General features: G+C 35.7%; 1 protein-coding gene across 1 annotated transcript in view; it reads left to right on the top strand.

Moving 5' to 3' along the window:
* LRRIQ3 (leucine rich repeats and IQ motif containing 3) overlaps positions 1-16,468 on the top strand; it is a 170,612-nt gene that overhangs the window by 79,024 nt on the left and 75,120 nt on the right. The window contains exon 5 of the mRNA XM_068966640.1: positions 6,776-6,884. Within this exon, the coding sequence (XP_068822741.1) occupies positions 6,776-6,884 (109 nt within the window). The remainder of the gene's footprint in view (positions 1-6,775; positions 6,885-16,468) is intronic.

Genomic DNA, 16,468 nt, shown 5'->3' on the forward strand with positions numbered 1-16,468 from the left:
TCACCAACTGCCAGAGTTCACTTAGACTCATGTCCATCGAGTCAGTGATGCCATCCAGCCATCTCATCCTCTGTTGTCCCCTTCTCCTCCTGCCCCCAATCCCTCCCAGCATCCGGGTCTTTTCCAATGAGTCAACATTATTTGGGTAGAGTCCTTTAAAAAAAATAAAATAAAAATTAAAAAAATAAAAAATATAAACTAGCAATATAGGAAAATGTCAGTTTTCATTTCAGTCCCAAAGAAAGGCAATGCCGAAGAATTTTCAAACAATCGTACTGTTGCACTCATTTCACATACTAGCACAGTAATGCCCAAAATCTTTCAAGCTAGGCTTTCACAGTATGTGAACTGAGAACTTTGAGATGTTCAAGCTGGATTTAGAAAAGGGAGAGGAACCATAGATCAAATTGAAAACATATGTTGGAGCATAGAAAAAGCAAGGGAAACACCGTCCTCTTATGTTTCATTGACCATGTAAAAGCCTTTGACTGTGTGGATCACAACAAACTCTGGACAATTCTTAAAGAGATGGAAATACCAGACCATGTTACCTGTCTCCTGAGAAACTTATATGAAGGTCAAGAAGGAACAGTTTGAACTGGACATGGAACAATGGACTGGTTCAGAATCGGGAAAGCATTACATCGAGGCTATATATTGTCACTCTGCTTTTTAAACTTCTGTGCAGAGTAAATCATGTGAAATCCTGGGCTGGATAACTCACAATCTGGAATCAAGATTGCCAGGAGGAATATAAACTTCAGATATGCAGATTATATCACTCTCATGGCAGAAAGTGAAGAATTAAAGAGCCTCTTGATGAGGGGAAAGAGGGGAGTGCAAAAAGTTGGCTTAAAACTCAGCATTCAAAAAACAAAAATCATGGTATCCAGTCCCATTACTTCATGGCAAATAGATGGGGAAAAAAATGGAAGCAATGACAGATTTTATTTTCTTGGGCTCCAAAGCCACTGTGGACATTGACTGCAGCCATGAAATTAAAAGATGCTGCCTTCTTGGAAGAAAACCTATGAAAAACCTAGACAGCATATTAAAAAGAAGAGATTTCACTTTGATGACAAATGTCCATCTAGTCATAGCTATGGTTTTTCCAGTAGTCATGTATGGTTATGAGAGTTGAACCATAAAGAAGGCTGAGTGCCAAAGAATTTATGCTTTTGAGTTGTGCTGCTGGAGAAGACTCTTAAGAGTCCCTTGGACTAAGGAGATCAAACCACTCAATCCTAAAGGAAATCAGCCCTGAATATTCACTGGAAGGACTGATGCTGAAGCTGAAATACTTTGGCCACTGAAGTGAAGAGTCAGCTCATTGGAAAAGACCCTGATGCTGGAAAAAATTGAGGGCAGGAGGAGAAGGGGGAGCAGAGGATGAGATGGTTGGATGGCATCTTTGACTCAATGGACATAAGTTTGAGCAAACAGTGGGAGACAGTGAAGGACAGGGAAGTCTGGCGTGCTGCAGTTCATGAGGTCGCAAAGTGCTGAACAAGACTTAGCGACCGAATAGCAATGTCTAGTTGTTAGACTATTTCCAAAAAACGAGTTTGCATTATGGTAGCCAATGTTCCTAAACCTCCACTCATTGCTTCTAGCACTTCTCTTTAATGCTATTCATTCCACATGTAATAAATAATTATTGAGTATGTGCTGAGTGTCAAGGGCCACTCTTTACTTTGAGTAAACAAGATAAGCAAAGTTCTTAGTGCTTTGTGGACTACATTCTAAGAAAAAATAGATAACCTTAGTAAACAAATACAATTGTGATAAATGTTATGAATTAAATAAGGTGCTGAGATAGAGAATAATAGGAGGATGCCTACTTCTCATAGGATTTTCACAAAATGTTTTCTTTCTGAGGGGATAATATTTAAAATTAAGACATAAAGGATAAGAAGCTAGTCATGAAAAGTATAGGAAGGAGAGTGATCTAGGCAGAGGAAAGAGCTTACACAAGGAACTGAGGCATATAGTAGCTTGTTCAGTTGGATTGGGTTCAAGCGACTGAATGAAATCCATATAGTAGGAGTATAATTAACCAAGTTGAGTAGCACAAGATAGTTTGATTGTGTATTTGAGAGCCATATTTTACTGAGTTTTTGTGTCTCATAATTAGGATTTGGACATAGTAAGGACCTTGGAGAGACATTACTTTACCAACTAAGGTTCGTCTAGTCAAGGCTATGGTTTTTCCTGTGATCATGTATGGATGTGAGAGTTGGACTATGAAAAAGGCTAAATGCCAAAGAATTGATGCTTTTGAACTGTGGTGTTGGAAAAGACTCTTGAGAGTCCCTTGGGCTGCAGGGAGATCCAACCAGTCCATTCTGAAGGAGATCAGCCCTGGGATTTCTTTGGAAGGAATGATACTAAAGCTGAAACTCCAGTACTTTGGTCACCTCATGCAAAGAGTTGACTCATTGGAAAAGACTCTGATGCTGGGAGGGATTGGAGGCAGGAGGAGAAGGGGATGACAGAGGATGAGAAGGCTGGATGGCATCACTGACTCGATGGACGTGAATCTGAGTGAACTCTGGGAGATAGTGATGGACAGGGAGGCCCGGCGTGCTGCGATTCATGGGGTTGCAAAGAGTCGGACATGACTGAGCGACTAAACTGAAGGACCTTGGATGGCCATTATGGGATTTTAAAGCCAAAGAAAAACAATGCTCAGAGTTACCTTTTGACAAATGTAAATATATCTTGTGAGAACAAGGCAGAGACCAATAGGAAACCATTGATATTTCTGTTTGGAAGAGATGATTATAGATTATACTAGAAAAGTGAAGTGAAGTCAGAGAGAAGCAAACAGATTTGAAATAGATTTAGAAAGTAGAATTGCCGAGATTTGCTGATGACTTAAAGTGTTTCAGGAAAAGGATAAAATAGAGATGAAATTCTAAATTTCTATGATTTGAAGAAGAGAATGGTATCCTTTTAGAAGATAAGGAAGATCGAAGTTAGAGGACATGAGAAGCCTGGATCTCTATTACCTCTTCTCTACGCTTATGCATAGCTTATTTATGTAGGTCTTGTTTTAAAAATAACTCAGTAGGTAGGCGCCTTTCTTTTCATAGTCCAGGGTATCTTTAATCTGAAAATCTGTTGCCCTGACCTGACATAGTACTTTGGCTATGGTTCTGATCAGAAATAAATATAGTAAGACTGTCATTTCTCTCATTCTAGATAGAATGCTTAATACAGCATAAAAGTCATCACACAATAGACTTTTACTATAGTTTTAATTAAAATATTTTTATCATTCATGTTTTCAATAATATTATTTTAGTGATTAAATGTATTTTCCCAACTGCAATATTTATTCCTATTAAAATTCATCTATTCCAATTTGACCCATTTCTCCATCTATCTGTAATCTTTTAAATTTGTCTGATCTTAACTGATTTTGTTCTTTTACCACCTCCTTTGAAAATTTGATAAGAATTTTCCTTACAGTTTTAGTCACATCATTCAGATAAATAATGATCAGCATAGGGCTAAGAATATGTCCATGTATCATGACATTAGAGAGTTCCCTTCATTTTATTAATCCATACTATTTTCCATATGATAACCCGACATCTCTGATCTGTATCTATTCGTATTATCTTTCGATAAAGTAGTGAAAGTATTTATCAAATGTTGTTGGGTCTATCTTATAAAGGGTATTTGAACCTGATCCTGACTCTGTTAAAAATAAAATTATACCTGATGTAATTAGTTTGTTTTCAATATATACTGCTCCTTGGTGATTATTTCTTTTCTAAATGCTACCAAAAATCCTTAAAATATTTCCCTAAGTTATTGAAGACCAGTGTAAGGTTAAGGCACTTTAGTTAATAGAATATCTTTTCTGTTATTGAAAACAAGATACTTATTAGATTATCTCCAGTGTTATCATGACTTGCTTTCTCTGTGATTTTGAAGATCAATCAATAAATGGGTACATCCTTCCTTTTTTTAATTGTAGTATATAAAACAAAAATCCAGTTTTATTTATATTAACAGCTTATATAAGTCTCCGTTCATTTGAAGTTTTAGACTCTGATCATCTTTCTATAGATTTGTTTCATATCACATATGCATCCTGTGTCATGGATTCTTCTTTTATAAAGTCCAAGGAAGGGAAAATTATTTTAAATGATGACAAACAATGATATGTGAATTATATGTTAAAAAGGATAAGGGGGCAAATGAATATATATATTGATTTGACTTGAGGGCTTTAAAATTACATGATTCTGCAAATAAACTTTATTTTTAATAGAGTTTGGCTACTCAGATTTGACAAATATATACATTTAAAATTTTTTCTATTCTGGAGGGGTAAAGGAATAAGTACTAGTAGAAAAAGAATTGTTAAATGTACCATTTCATTCTACTTTTATTATTTTCTTATAAGGAGAATGTAAGTGTGAGATCGTAAAGAAAGAAACAGTCCATTTCTATCACTGAATTAGAACTTGAATTGATTTTTAACATATGATGAATTACATTGTTAAGAGGGAGAGACAGAACATGGTTACCAAAACAGAGCAAAATTCATAGAAGTAAAAGGATACAAGAATGATAATATGTCATGAAGAAGATTGATGGACAAATTTGAGATTGAAAAAGCCTTTGAAATTGGTTGTTAAGATTTGGTTGCAAAACAGTAGTCTACATTTTTCTATCATACTTTGTTTAGTGGAGAGAATTGAGCCCAGATGAAAATAGAAACAGCATTACTTAAAATATTGCCATTCTTTGATAATGTGTTACTGTGTGTTACTATAATTATTCTTGATAACCTTAAGAAAAATTTCTAAATATAGAGAGAATAGGTGAGCTCAAAAGTAGCTACCTATTTGTCTTCCTAGCAAAAAGTAGTACTTTTGTCATGTAAGAAACTAAAGTAGTGTTGAGTAAAAGTTATTAGGGAAGGATTTTTTAGAGCAGAATAAAAATTGAGATTCATTCCAGGACCAGATAATACAGAGTACCTAACACAAACATTAAAAAGAAAATTCCTTGCATAATGAGTCACTACATAGAGACTGTGCTTTCAAAAAATAATTTAGAGGACATATACAATTTTAAAGATAAAAAGAAATTCAAGGATATGTAATTAAATATGTCTATTATATGGTACAGAAATTTGTTCATAAAATTGTGAATACAGGGGACTAGAACACATATCCAAGTGTTCCTTCTAAACTGTAGAATAAAAGAGGTTTTGACAACTGGACAGTTAAGGCAAGGGGACTATGAAAAAAAAATCTGTTTAAAAATTCTATCACCTATCATATATTAGAGAATTTTTGTTAGTTTCTCCCCTTGGATGAAGGTACTACTATTCACAAGAACTAGAAATAAGTACTAAAAGGTTTAGAGGAAAGATATGACATCAAAACTCTTGAGTATGTTGTGTCTGTGAGATTTTCAAAAGAGCTCAGTTAATAATGGTTATGAGTGTTACATAAATTAATATCTATTAAGAGCATAAAATAATGGCAAATATGATAAACACTATACAAGTATTCAATAAACAAATATACAGAACCAAATTTCAGAAAAGAGATCTACCTGAGGACACACACATACACATATATATGTGTGTGTGTAAATATATATATATTTACAAATTCACAAATTACAAATATATTTATGATTCACAAGTATATATATATATACACATACACACATATAAATATATATGTCTAATCAAAATTTAGACCAATGAATCATCAAAATTTAGACCAGTGGTTGTCATCAAGGAAAACATAATATCCTGGAAAGGTTTTTCCTAATACAAGCGTTTGTCTCTTCCTAAAATTCTGATATATATATATATATATATATTTCTGTAGCAATGTGTTAGTTGTGTACGAATGTCTGTCCTTCTCTTCTTTTTTGGTAACAGAGCCGCCATTTTACTCCAGGAAGTAAAGTCCATAGCACAAAAGCTGCATTTCTTGCCTTCTCAGTTTCAGTTGTGGGAAGTCAATGAGATGTGAATAGAAGTTACTGGAAGGGCCTCTAGGAAAGTTCCTTAAGACAACATGGCCTGTGCCCTTTTATCATTTTATCCTTTGTTCCATCTTGCTGACTGAAATATAGATATGATATTTGATGCTCAAGTAGTTATCTGTACCAATGCTGAATGGACTGTGAAGAAAGAGATAACACAGTATCAATTATAAAACCATTCCCAACCAGTTTACAGGGATTGTATGGTTTACATCTGAGAGTGCCTCTGTTCTCCACAGGGCTCCTTATCAGTATGCTACTTATTATCCTTTCCACACATACTTTTAAGGCTTGTGATAATTTTGGCCCCAGGTATTTCTTCCTGTTTTACTGTCCTTTAGTGTTCTGTGAAATAATTTTGTCCCTTCTTTCTTAGAATCTTCCTTCAGGCTCTCTGAAGGAAAGCTTCTTGCTTCTTTTGTTTATTCTTATTTCTTCTCCTTTCGAGTTCCTTTGTCATGTCACCCTCCTGACGGATCCCCTTTCCCTTCCCCTCAGTCTCTGTTAGAACATTGTCTTAAGTATATCATCAGCTCTTAATAGGCGGGCTGTTGATCAGAATCATACATAATGGAACTCTTTTCATCTATTTTAAACTCTGCCTACCTCACAGAGGTTTTGATGTTGTTTTTTAAAATAAAAGTCAATCATGATAATGTATTATAATACATGTGAGAGTTCTTTGAGAACTCTAAGACATATATGAGATATTATCATTGTTGTCATTGCTTTTATTTTGTTTCCACAGAGTATATATTCTCCTGTTGATTTAAAATATTCTTCTGAACAGAGAAAACATGTTTCTTCTATTTTATATGAATTAAAAACAAGAAAACCAAGATATCTCATTCAAAAAGGTTAGTTGTATGAATTTTTAAATTATATTTAATAAACATATTTTGATGAAGAGTAATTATATTTGTTAAACATTGGGCATGTTAATTTGAACTATAAATATAACTCCATGAAATATATGTTGAGACTTCTAAATAAAATATCTATATTTCATTTAATATTTTATAAATATATATATATTCAGAAAGTTGTTTCATGAATATGAAAGCCCTGATTTTGACTAGCAGTTGGGGATTAGAAATAAGTATTATCAAGAAGGGCTCCCTCAGTGGATCAGCCATAAAGAATCTACCTACAATGCAGGAGACACAGAGATGTAGATTTGATCTCTGGGTTCAGGAAGATCCCCTGAAAGAGGACATGGCAACCCACTCCAGTATTCTTGGTGGGAAAATCCCATGGAAGAGGACCGTAGCAGACTACAATATGTGGGGTTGCAGAGTTGGACACACTGAGCAACTGAAAACACACACACATTAGCAAGAACCATATTGAATTTTTTTGTTACTGTATAACTGTGTCAGCATGGTATGTCCTTCAGGAAATCTGTCAATTATCAGATTAATATAAATCATTTAAATTAAAAATGATATAAAATGTCTTTCAGACTTGAAGATAATTATTTCTTATTACACAAAAACTTTTATCTTAATAACATTTTGGTCATCATATCTGTGCATGCATGCTAAGTTGCCTCAATTATGTCTGACTCTTTGCAACCGTATGGTCTGTAGCCCACCAGGCTTCTCTGTCCATTGGTTTCTCCAGAAAAGAATACTGGAGTGGGTTGCCATGCCATCATCTAGTGGATCTTCCCAACGCAGGGCTCGAACTCTCATCTCTTATGTCTCCTGCATTAGCAAGTGAGTTCTTTACCCCTAACGCTACCATCATATGTGTACTTGTTTTTATTTTGCTTTTACAGAATTTCATCTGATAAAATGTTGTACTCTAAGCAGATGACATTACTTTCTTTATCTCTGTCTTTCACAGAAGACTGATAAAACCAGTTCTGTAAAATAATTCAGTTCAGTTCAGTCCAGTCGCTCAGTCGTGTCCGACTCTTTGTGACCCCATGAATCGCAGCACGCCAGGCCTCCCTGTCCATTACCAACTCCTAGAGTTCACTCAGATTCACGTCCATTGAGTCAGTGATGCCATCCAGCCATCTCATCCTCTGTCGTCCCCTTCTCCTCCTGCCCCCAATCCCTCCCAACATCAAAGTCATTTCCAATGAGTCAACTCTTCACATGAGGTGGCCAAAGTACTGGAGTTTCGGCTTTAGCATCATCCTTCCGAAGAAATCCCAGGGCTGATCTCCTTTAGAATGGACTGGTTGGATCTCCTTTTGGTCCAAATTAGAAGGGCATTGCTTTTTTTTTTTTTTTTCCTCAAAGTTTCTCTTCAGTTCAGTTCAGTTCAGTCACTCAGTTGTGTTTGACTCTTTGTGACCCCATGGACTGCAACATGCCAGGCCTCCATGTCCATCACCAGCTCCCAGGGTTTTTTTCAAACTCATGTCTATTGAGTCAGTGATGACATCCAACCATCACATCCTCTGTCGTCCCCTGCTCCTCCTGCCTTAAATCTTTCCCAGCATCAGGGTCTTTTCAAATGAGTCAGCTCTTCTCATCAGTGGCCAAATATTGGGGCTTCAGCTTCAACATCAGTTCTTCTAGTGAACACTCAGGGTTGATCTCCTTTAGGATTGACTGATTAGATCTCCTTGCAATCCAAAGGACTCACAAGAGTCTTTGCCAACACCACAGTTCAAAGCATCAATTCTTCGGCGCTCAGCTTTCTTTATAGTCCAACTCTCACATCCATACATGACTACTGGAAAACCGTAGCCTTGACTAGACAGACCTTTGTTGACAAATAATGTCTCTGCTTTTTAATATGCTGTCTAGGTTGGTCATACTTTCCTGTCAAGGAGTAAGTGTCTTTAATTTCATGGCTGCAGTTGCCATCTGCAGTGATTTTGGAGCCCCCCAAAATAAAGTCTGCCACTGTTTCCACTGTTTCTCCATCTATTTCCCATGAAGTGATGGGACCAGATGCCATAAACAGTTTTCTGAAAGTTCAGCTTTAAGCCCACTTTTTCACTCTCCTCTTTCACTTTCATGAGGAAGCTCTTTAGTTCTTCTTCACTTTCAGCCATGAGGGTGGTGTCATCTACATATCTGAGGTTATTGATATTTTTCCCAGCAATCTTAATTCCAGCTTGTGCTTCTTCCAGCCCAGCATTTCTCATGATGTACTCTGCATGTAAGTTAAATAAGCAGGGTGACGATATATAGCCTTGTCATACTCCTTTTCCTGTTTGGAACCAGTCTGTTGTTCCATGTCCCGCTCTAACTGTTGCTTCCTGACCTGCATACAGATTTCTCAAGAGGCAGGTCACGTGGTCTTGTATTCCCATCTCTTTCAGAATTTTCCACAGTTTATTGTGATCCACACAGTCAAAGGCTTTGGCATAGTCTTTAAGGCAGAAATAGATGTTTTTCTGGAACTCTCTTACTTTTTTGATGATCCAGCACATATTGGCAATTTGATCTCTGGTTCCTCTGCCCTTTTTTTTTTTTTTTTTCAAGGTACCCACCTGTTTTATTTTTTATTTTTTTACTTTACAATACTGTATTGGTTTTTGCCATATCCTCTGCCTTTTTAAAAGCAGCTTGAGCATCTGGAAGTTCAGGGTTCATGTATTGTTGAAGCCTGTCTTGGAGAATTTTGAGCATTACTTTACTAGCGTGTGAGATGAGTGCAATTGTCCAGTAGTTTGAGCATTCTTTGGCATTACCTTTCTTTGGGACTGGAATGAAAGCTGAGCTTTTCCAGTCCTGTGGCCACTGCTGAGTTTTCCAAATTTGCTGGCATATTGAGTGCAGCACTTTCACAGCATCATCCTTCTGGATTTGAAATAGCTCAACTGGAATTCCATCACCTCCACTAGCTTTGTTCCTAGTGATGCTTCCTAAGGCCCACTTGACTTCACATTCCAGGTCTGGCTCTAGGTGAGTGATCACACCATCATGATTATATTGGTCATGGGGATCTTTTTTATACAGTTCTTCTGTGTATTCTTGCCACCTCTTCTTAATATCTTCTGCTTCTGTTAGGTCTGTACCATTACTGTCCTCTATTGAGCCCATTTTTGCATGCAATGTTCCCTTGATATTTCTGATTTTCTTGAAGAGATCTCTAGTCTTTCCCATTCTATTGTTTTCCTCTATTTCTTTGCATTGATCATTGAGGAAGGCTTTTGTATCTCTCTTTGCTATTCTTTGGAACTCTGCATTCAAATGGTATATCTTTCCTTTCCTCCTTTGCTTTTTGCCTGTCTTCCTTTCACAGCTATTTGTAATACCTCCTCAGTCAGCCATTTTGCTTTTTTCCATTTTTTTTTCTTGGGAATGGTCATGATCCCTGTCTCCTGCTGAATGTCACAAACCTCTATCCATATTTCATCAGGTACTGTGTCTACTATCAGATCTAGTCCCTTAAATTTCTTTCTCACTTCCACTGTATAATCGTAAAGGATTTGATTTAGGTCATACCTGAATGGTCTAGTGGTTTTTCCTGCTTTCTTCAATTTAAGTCTGAATTTGGCCATAAGAAATTCATGATCTGAGCCATAGTCAGCTCCCGGTCTTGTTTTTGCTGACTGTATAGAGCTTCTCCATGTTTGGCTGCAAGGAATATAATCAGTATGATTTCAGTGTTGACCATCTGGTGATGTCCATGTGTACAGTCTTCTCTTGTGTTGGTGGAAGAAAGTGTTTGCTATGACCAGTGCGTTTTCTTGGCGAAACTCTATTAGCCTTTGCCCTGCTTCAGTCTGCATTCCAAGGCCAAATTTGCCTGTTACTCCAGGTGTTTCTTGACTTCCTACTTTTGCATCCCAGTCCCCTGTAATGAAAAGGACATCTCTTTTGCATGTTAGCTCTGAAAGGTCTTGTAGGTATTCATAGAACTGTTCATCTTAAGCTTCTTCAGTGTTACTGATCAGGACATAGACTTGGATTACCATGATACTGAATGGTTTGCCTTGGAAACGAACAGATCATTCTGTCGTTTTTGAGATTGCATTCAAGTATCTCATTTTGGACTCTTGTTGACTATGATGGCTACTCCATTTCTGGGATTCTTGCCCACAGTAGTAGATATAATGGTCATCTGAGTTAAATTCACCCATTTCAGTCCATTTTAGTTCACTGGTTCCTAAAATGTCCACATTCACTCTTGCCTGCTCCTGTTTGACCATTTCCAATTTTCTCTTAAACCCTTTAAAAAGTATTATGATAAGACCACTTAGCATTAGGCTTACCCTCTTAACAGATTTTTTAAGTGTACAATACATTTAGCTATAGGCACAGCAGATCCTTCTGACATTTTCATCTTGTATAACTGGATATGTATAATATCTAAACCTAGTTCCCTATTTTTCCCTCCCTCCATCCTTTTAATTCTTAAATATTTGATTATTTTTCTTTTTAAAAATTCATGGTGATGTCTTTATCCTTCCTGTTTTTTTGTCTTCTGTGTACGTGAACTCATCAAACTCTACTATATTCTTATTTGTCAATGGCTTTGTTTGTTATTTCATGACTTCTCTATTAAATTCATGTAGTTTATATATTTCCTAAAGTTCTGCATCTTTTATTTAAAAGTAATGTTATTTTAATCCAATTATTTAAATCCTAGGTTTACAAGCCAAAATGAAATGAAGGACATATAGTGGTCCCATGCTCCATACCCTCCTACTTACTTTTATAGCTTCCCCAGAGCAATAAACTTTAATAATTTTTGATGACTCTTCTGTTACTCACTTTCATATTTCCAAGTTATATATTTATTCTGGTAAAATTTCTTTTTTAATTTTAGAATTTGTATGCAATTTCTACTGTAGTAGATGGAGATTTATTTATAATAATTTATTTATAATTTATTATTTATAAATCCTCTCTAATACACATTCTTAACATATCCCCTCCCCTTTTCTCCTAATAGAATTATATTCTCACTATTTGGGGATTAATTAGTAATTAACATTTTAATTATGGCTATATAAATAACTACTTACAGCTGAGTCATACAATATAGTAGGCTATGTTTGCTTTCTTATACTATTATTTAAAAACTTGTTTGGAAAAATCGTAAGAGTCAACTCTCACCAAGCACATCCATGCATATATATATTTTTCAATATACTTCTGCTTGAGACCTTAATTTGCTAATTTAATCAGGACTACTTGCTTTCTAAACTTGTTTTTAACAGCTGTCATATTGGTACATCACTTCATCTTGGTGCATTCATTCAGTACTGTGATCCTGAGAATTCATTTGTCTCGTATACTGTGTTATGACCTGTTTACAGGGTTCTATATCTTTTTTTCTTGGTTTATTTTCTTATATTAATACAATACTTTCTTACTAGTTTACAGAGAAATTATACATTAGAAGTAATTTAAAAAAGCTTAAAAGCCTAATATTTTTATGCTACATATATATTTAATTGATGATTTAACTGTGCAGAGTCTTCATAGTTTTCTCAGAATTGCTTCATTGTCTTCTAGCTTCCAGTGTTACCTTTGAAAAGTCCATTGCCATGTTATTCTCATTCTGATGTGTGTGAAGTTCTATGTGTTGTTTTTGTCTTCTGACTAGAAACATTTAGCAGTTTATCTCTGTACCAAGTATTCTGCAGTTTTGCAGTGATTTGGCTCAGATATTTGTTTGCTGGTGAAGATTTTCTTTTTTTATTGTGACTTTTCAATCTGAAAATTTATATCCATCATTTGTCAATATTTTTCTTGTCTTATTTAAGATAATACATATATTAAATATAACACAGAACATACCATTGTAACCATCTTAACTGTACATTAAGCATATTTATATTGTACAACCATCATGACCATCCATCTGCAGGAGCTTTTTATAAACTCTTTCAAGTGGAATGTTATACCCATTGAACACTAACTTCCATTCCTCCCATCCTCCCCTTTTCTGGAAATCACCATTCTCATTGTGGTTTTGATTTGCTTTTCCATAATCATTAGTGATGTTGAGCATTTTTATTGTGTTTATTTATTATTTGTGTTTCGTCTTTGGACAGATATCTATTCACATCATTTGCCCATTTCCTTGTTAGTTTGTTTGATTTTTGTTGTTGAGTTGTATGATTTATATATATATTCTCAATATCAACCCCTTTTTGGATATGTAATATGCAAATATTTTCCCCCATTCTGTGGATTGCCTACTTTTGATGCAGAAAATTTTAATGAAGTTGAGGTATTTAGGTTGTTATTTTGCAATGGTATGTTAGTTTCTGCTGTACAACAGTGTGAATTAGCTGTACCTATACATATATCCTCCCCCTGGGCTATTTGTTTTTGTGTGTGTTGTATGTGCTTTTGGTGTTATAACAAAGAAATCATTCAAAATCCTGTCATGAAGTCTTTTGCCCTGTGTCTTCCTCTAAGAATTTTATAGTTTTAGTCCTTATATTTAGACTGTTAATCCATTTGGGGTTAATTTTGCATACGATGCAAAGTAAGGGTCCAGTTTCACTTTTTTGCATATGGAATGCAGTTTTTCCAACATTTTGTTGAAAGGTTGTCTTTCCCCATTGAATGGTTTTGATACCCATGTTGAAAGTCATTTGACCATACCTGCAGGGGTTTACATCTGGGCTCTTATTCTGTTCCCCTTAATTTGTGTGTCTGTCTTTATATCAGAGCCATGCTGTTTTGATTACCAAAGCTTTGCAGTAAGTTTTAAAATGGGGGCTTATGTGTGAGAAAAAGTGGATTTTTATGTGGATTGCATTGAATTTGTAGATTACTTTGAATAGTAGCCTAACAATATTAAGTCTTCAAGTTCATAAACGCAGGATGTCACTTACTTGTGTCATCTCTAATTTCTTTCATCAGTGCATTAACGTTTCAATGTACAGTTTCCTCACCTCTTTGGTTAAGTTTATTCTGTGTATGGTAGTCTTCTTGATACTATTATAAATGGAATTTTCTTAATTTCCTTTTTGGATTCTTTGAGAATGTGTAGAAAAACAAAAGATACTTGTGTATTGGCTTGTGTTCTGTAATTTTGCTGAATTTGTCTATTAATTCTGACAGGATTGGGGGCATGTCAGAGTGTGTGTGTTTGTTTAAAATCTTCAAGATTTTTCTAAATATCAGATCATGTCCTCTATGAAGAGAGATAATTTTATTTCTACCTAATTTGCATGTCTTTTAATTCATTTCTTTGCCTAAATGGTCTGGCTAGGACTTCCAGTACTATATTAAATACCAGAGACAAAAGTAGGCATCCTTGTCTTATTCATGATCTTAGAGGAAAATTTTTTCAGTATTTTACATTGACTGTGATGTTAAGTGTGTTATTTTCTTGTTATTTTCATTTGCTAAGTTTTGTCTGACTCTTTTGTGACTTAGTGGACTGTAGCACATCAGGATCATTTGTCCATAGGATTTCCCAGGCAAGAATACTAGGGTGGGTGGATTTTTCCTTCTCCAGGGGATCTTCCAACCCAGGAGTCAAATTGCTTCTCTTGCATTGGCAGGTGGATTCTTTACCACTGAGCTGCCAGGGAAGCCCTTATATTTTCCCATATGATGTAAATTATGTTGAGGTTTGTGCATACATGCATGCTTAGTCATGTCTGACTGTGACCCCATAGACTGTAGCCCACCAGGCTCCGCTGTCCATGAGATTTTTCAGGCAAGGATACTGGAGTGGGTGGCTATTTCCTTCTCCAGCTGATCTTCCCAAACCAGGGGTTAAACCTTCATCTCCTGCATTGACAGGTGGATTCTTTACCACTGAGCCAACAGGGAAGACCTTGTTGTTACCGTCAGTTCAGTTCAGTCGCTCAGTCATCTCCAACTCTTTGCGACCCCATGGACTGCAGCACACCTGGCTTCCCTGTCCATCACCAACTCCCAGATCTTGCTCAAACTCATGTCCATCGAGTTGGTGATGTCATCCAACCATCTCATCCTCTGCCGTCCCCTTCTCCTCCTGCCTTCAGTCTTTCCCAGCATGAGGGTCTTTTCCAATGAGTTAGTTCTTCATATCAGCTTCAGCTTCAGCATCAGTCCTTCTGATGAATATTCAGGACTGATTTCCGTTAGGATTGATTGGTTTGATCTTGCAGTCCAAGGGACTCGCAAGAGTCTTCTCCAACACCACAGTCCAAAAGCATCAATTCTTCGGCGCTCAGCTTTCTTTATAGTCCAACTCTCACATCCATACATGACTACTGGAAGAACCCATAGCTTTGACTAGTCGGACCTTTGTCAGCAAAGTAATGTTAATTTCCTATACTAACTTATGTTGAGATGTGTGCATGCATGTGTTCTCAGTGATGTCTGCCACTTTGTGACCCCATGGACTGTAGCCCACCAGGCTTTTCTGTCTGTGGGATTTTTCAGGCAAGAATACTGGAGTGGGTTTCCTCCTCCAGGGGATATTCCCAACCCAGGAGTAGAACCCAACTCTTGTGTGTCTCCTGCATTGACAGACAGAATCTTTATCACTGAGCCACTTAGCAAGCAAGGTAGTTTCCTTCTGTTCCCTGTTTGTTGGGTATTTTTTATCATCAAAATTTGTTGAATTTTGCCATTCTTTATCCTGCACCGACTGAGATAATTGTGTTTTTTTTAATTCATTCTGTTAATGTATATTATGTTGATTTTCATATATTGTACCATTTTTTGGATTTCAAGAATAATTCCCACTTGGTCTCAGTGTGTAATATTTTAAATATGCTGTTTAATTGAATTTTGTTGAGGATTTTTATATCAATATTCATAAAGTATATTCATTTTCATTATTTATAGTTTCTTTGTCTGGCTTTGGTATCAAGCTAATAATATAACCTCATAGGAGTTAGGATATAATCCTTCCTCTTCAATTTTTTGGAAGAATTTGAGAAGTATTGTTATTCATTCTTCTTCACTAAGGGAGCCATCTGGTCTTCAGCTTTCTTTGGGAAGATGTTGGGATGTCTTTGATTATTTTTCAATCTCCTTGTGAATTATAAATCCATTTAGAATTTCTGTTTCTTCATGATTCATTGTTCATAGTTGCATATTTCTAGGAATTTGACCATTTCTTCTAAGTTTTCCAATTTATTTGAATATAACTTTATAGTACTCATAATATTTTTTATTTTTGTAATATTGATTAGTCCCCTTTGATTTCTGATTTTAGCTATTTGATCCTTATCTATGTTTTTCTCTTAGTCTTTCTAGATAAAGTTTTACAAACTTTGCTTACTTTTTTGAAGAAGCAAATCCTGTTTTCTGGTTTTTTTTTTCTGTTGTTTTTATAATTCTCTTTTGTTATTTCTATGCTAGTATTTAATATTTCCTTTTTTTCTGCTAGCTTTGAGTTTAGTTCATTCTTCTTTTTCTAATTCCATAAGGAATATAGTTTGTTTACTTCCAATCTTTCTCTTTCTGTAATGTGATCACTTTACACTTTATTCTTGCTTCTTGGCACTAATTTTGCTGCATCCCATAAGTTTCAGTATACTGTGCATGCATTTTTATTTGCC

This window comes from Capricornis sumatraensis, chromosome 2, assembly GCF_032405125.1.
Source record: "Capricornis sumatraensis isolate serow.1 chromosome 2, serow.2, whole genome shotgun sequence".
NCBI classification, from domain to species: Eukaryota; Metazoa; Chordata; class Mammalia; order Artiodactyla; family Bovidae; genus Capricornis; species Capricornis sumatraensis.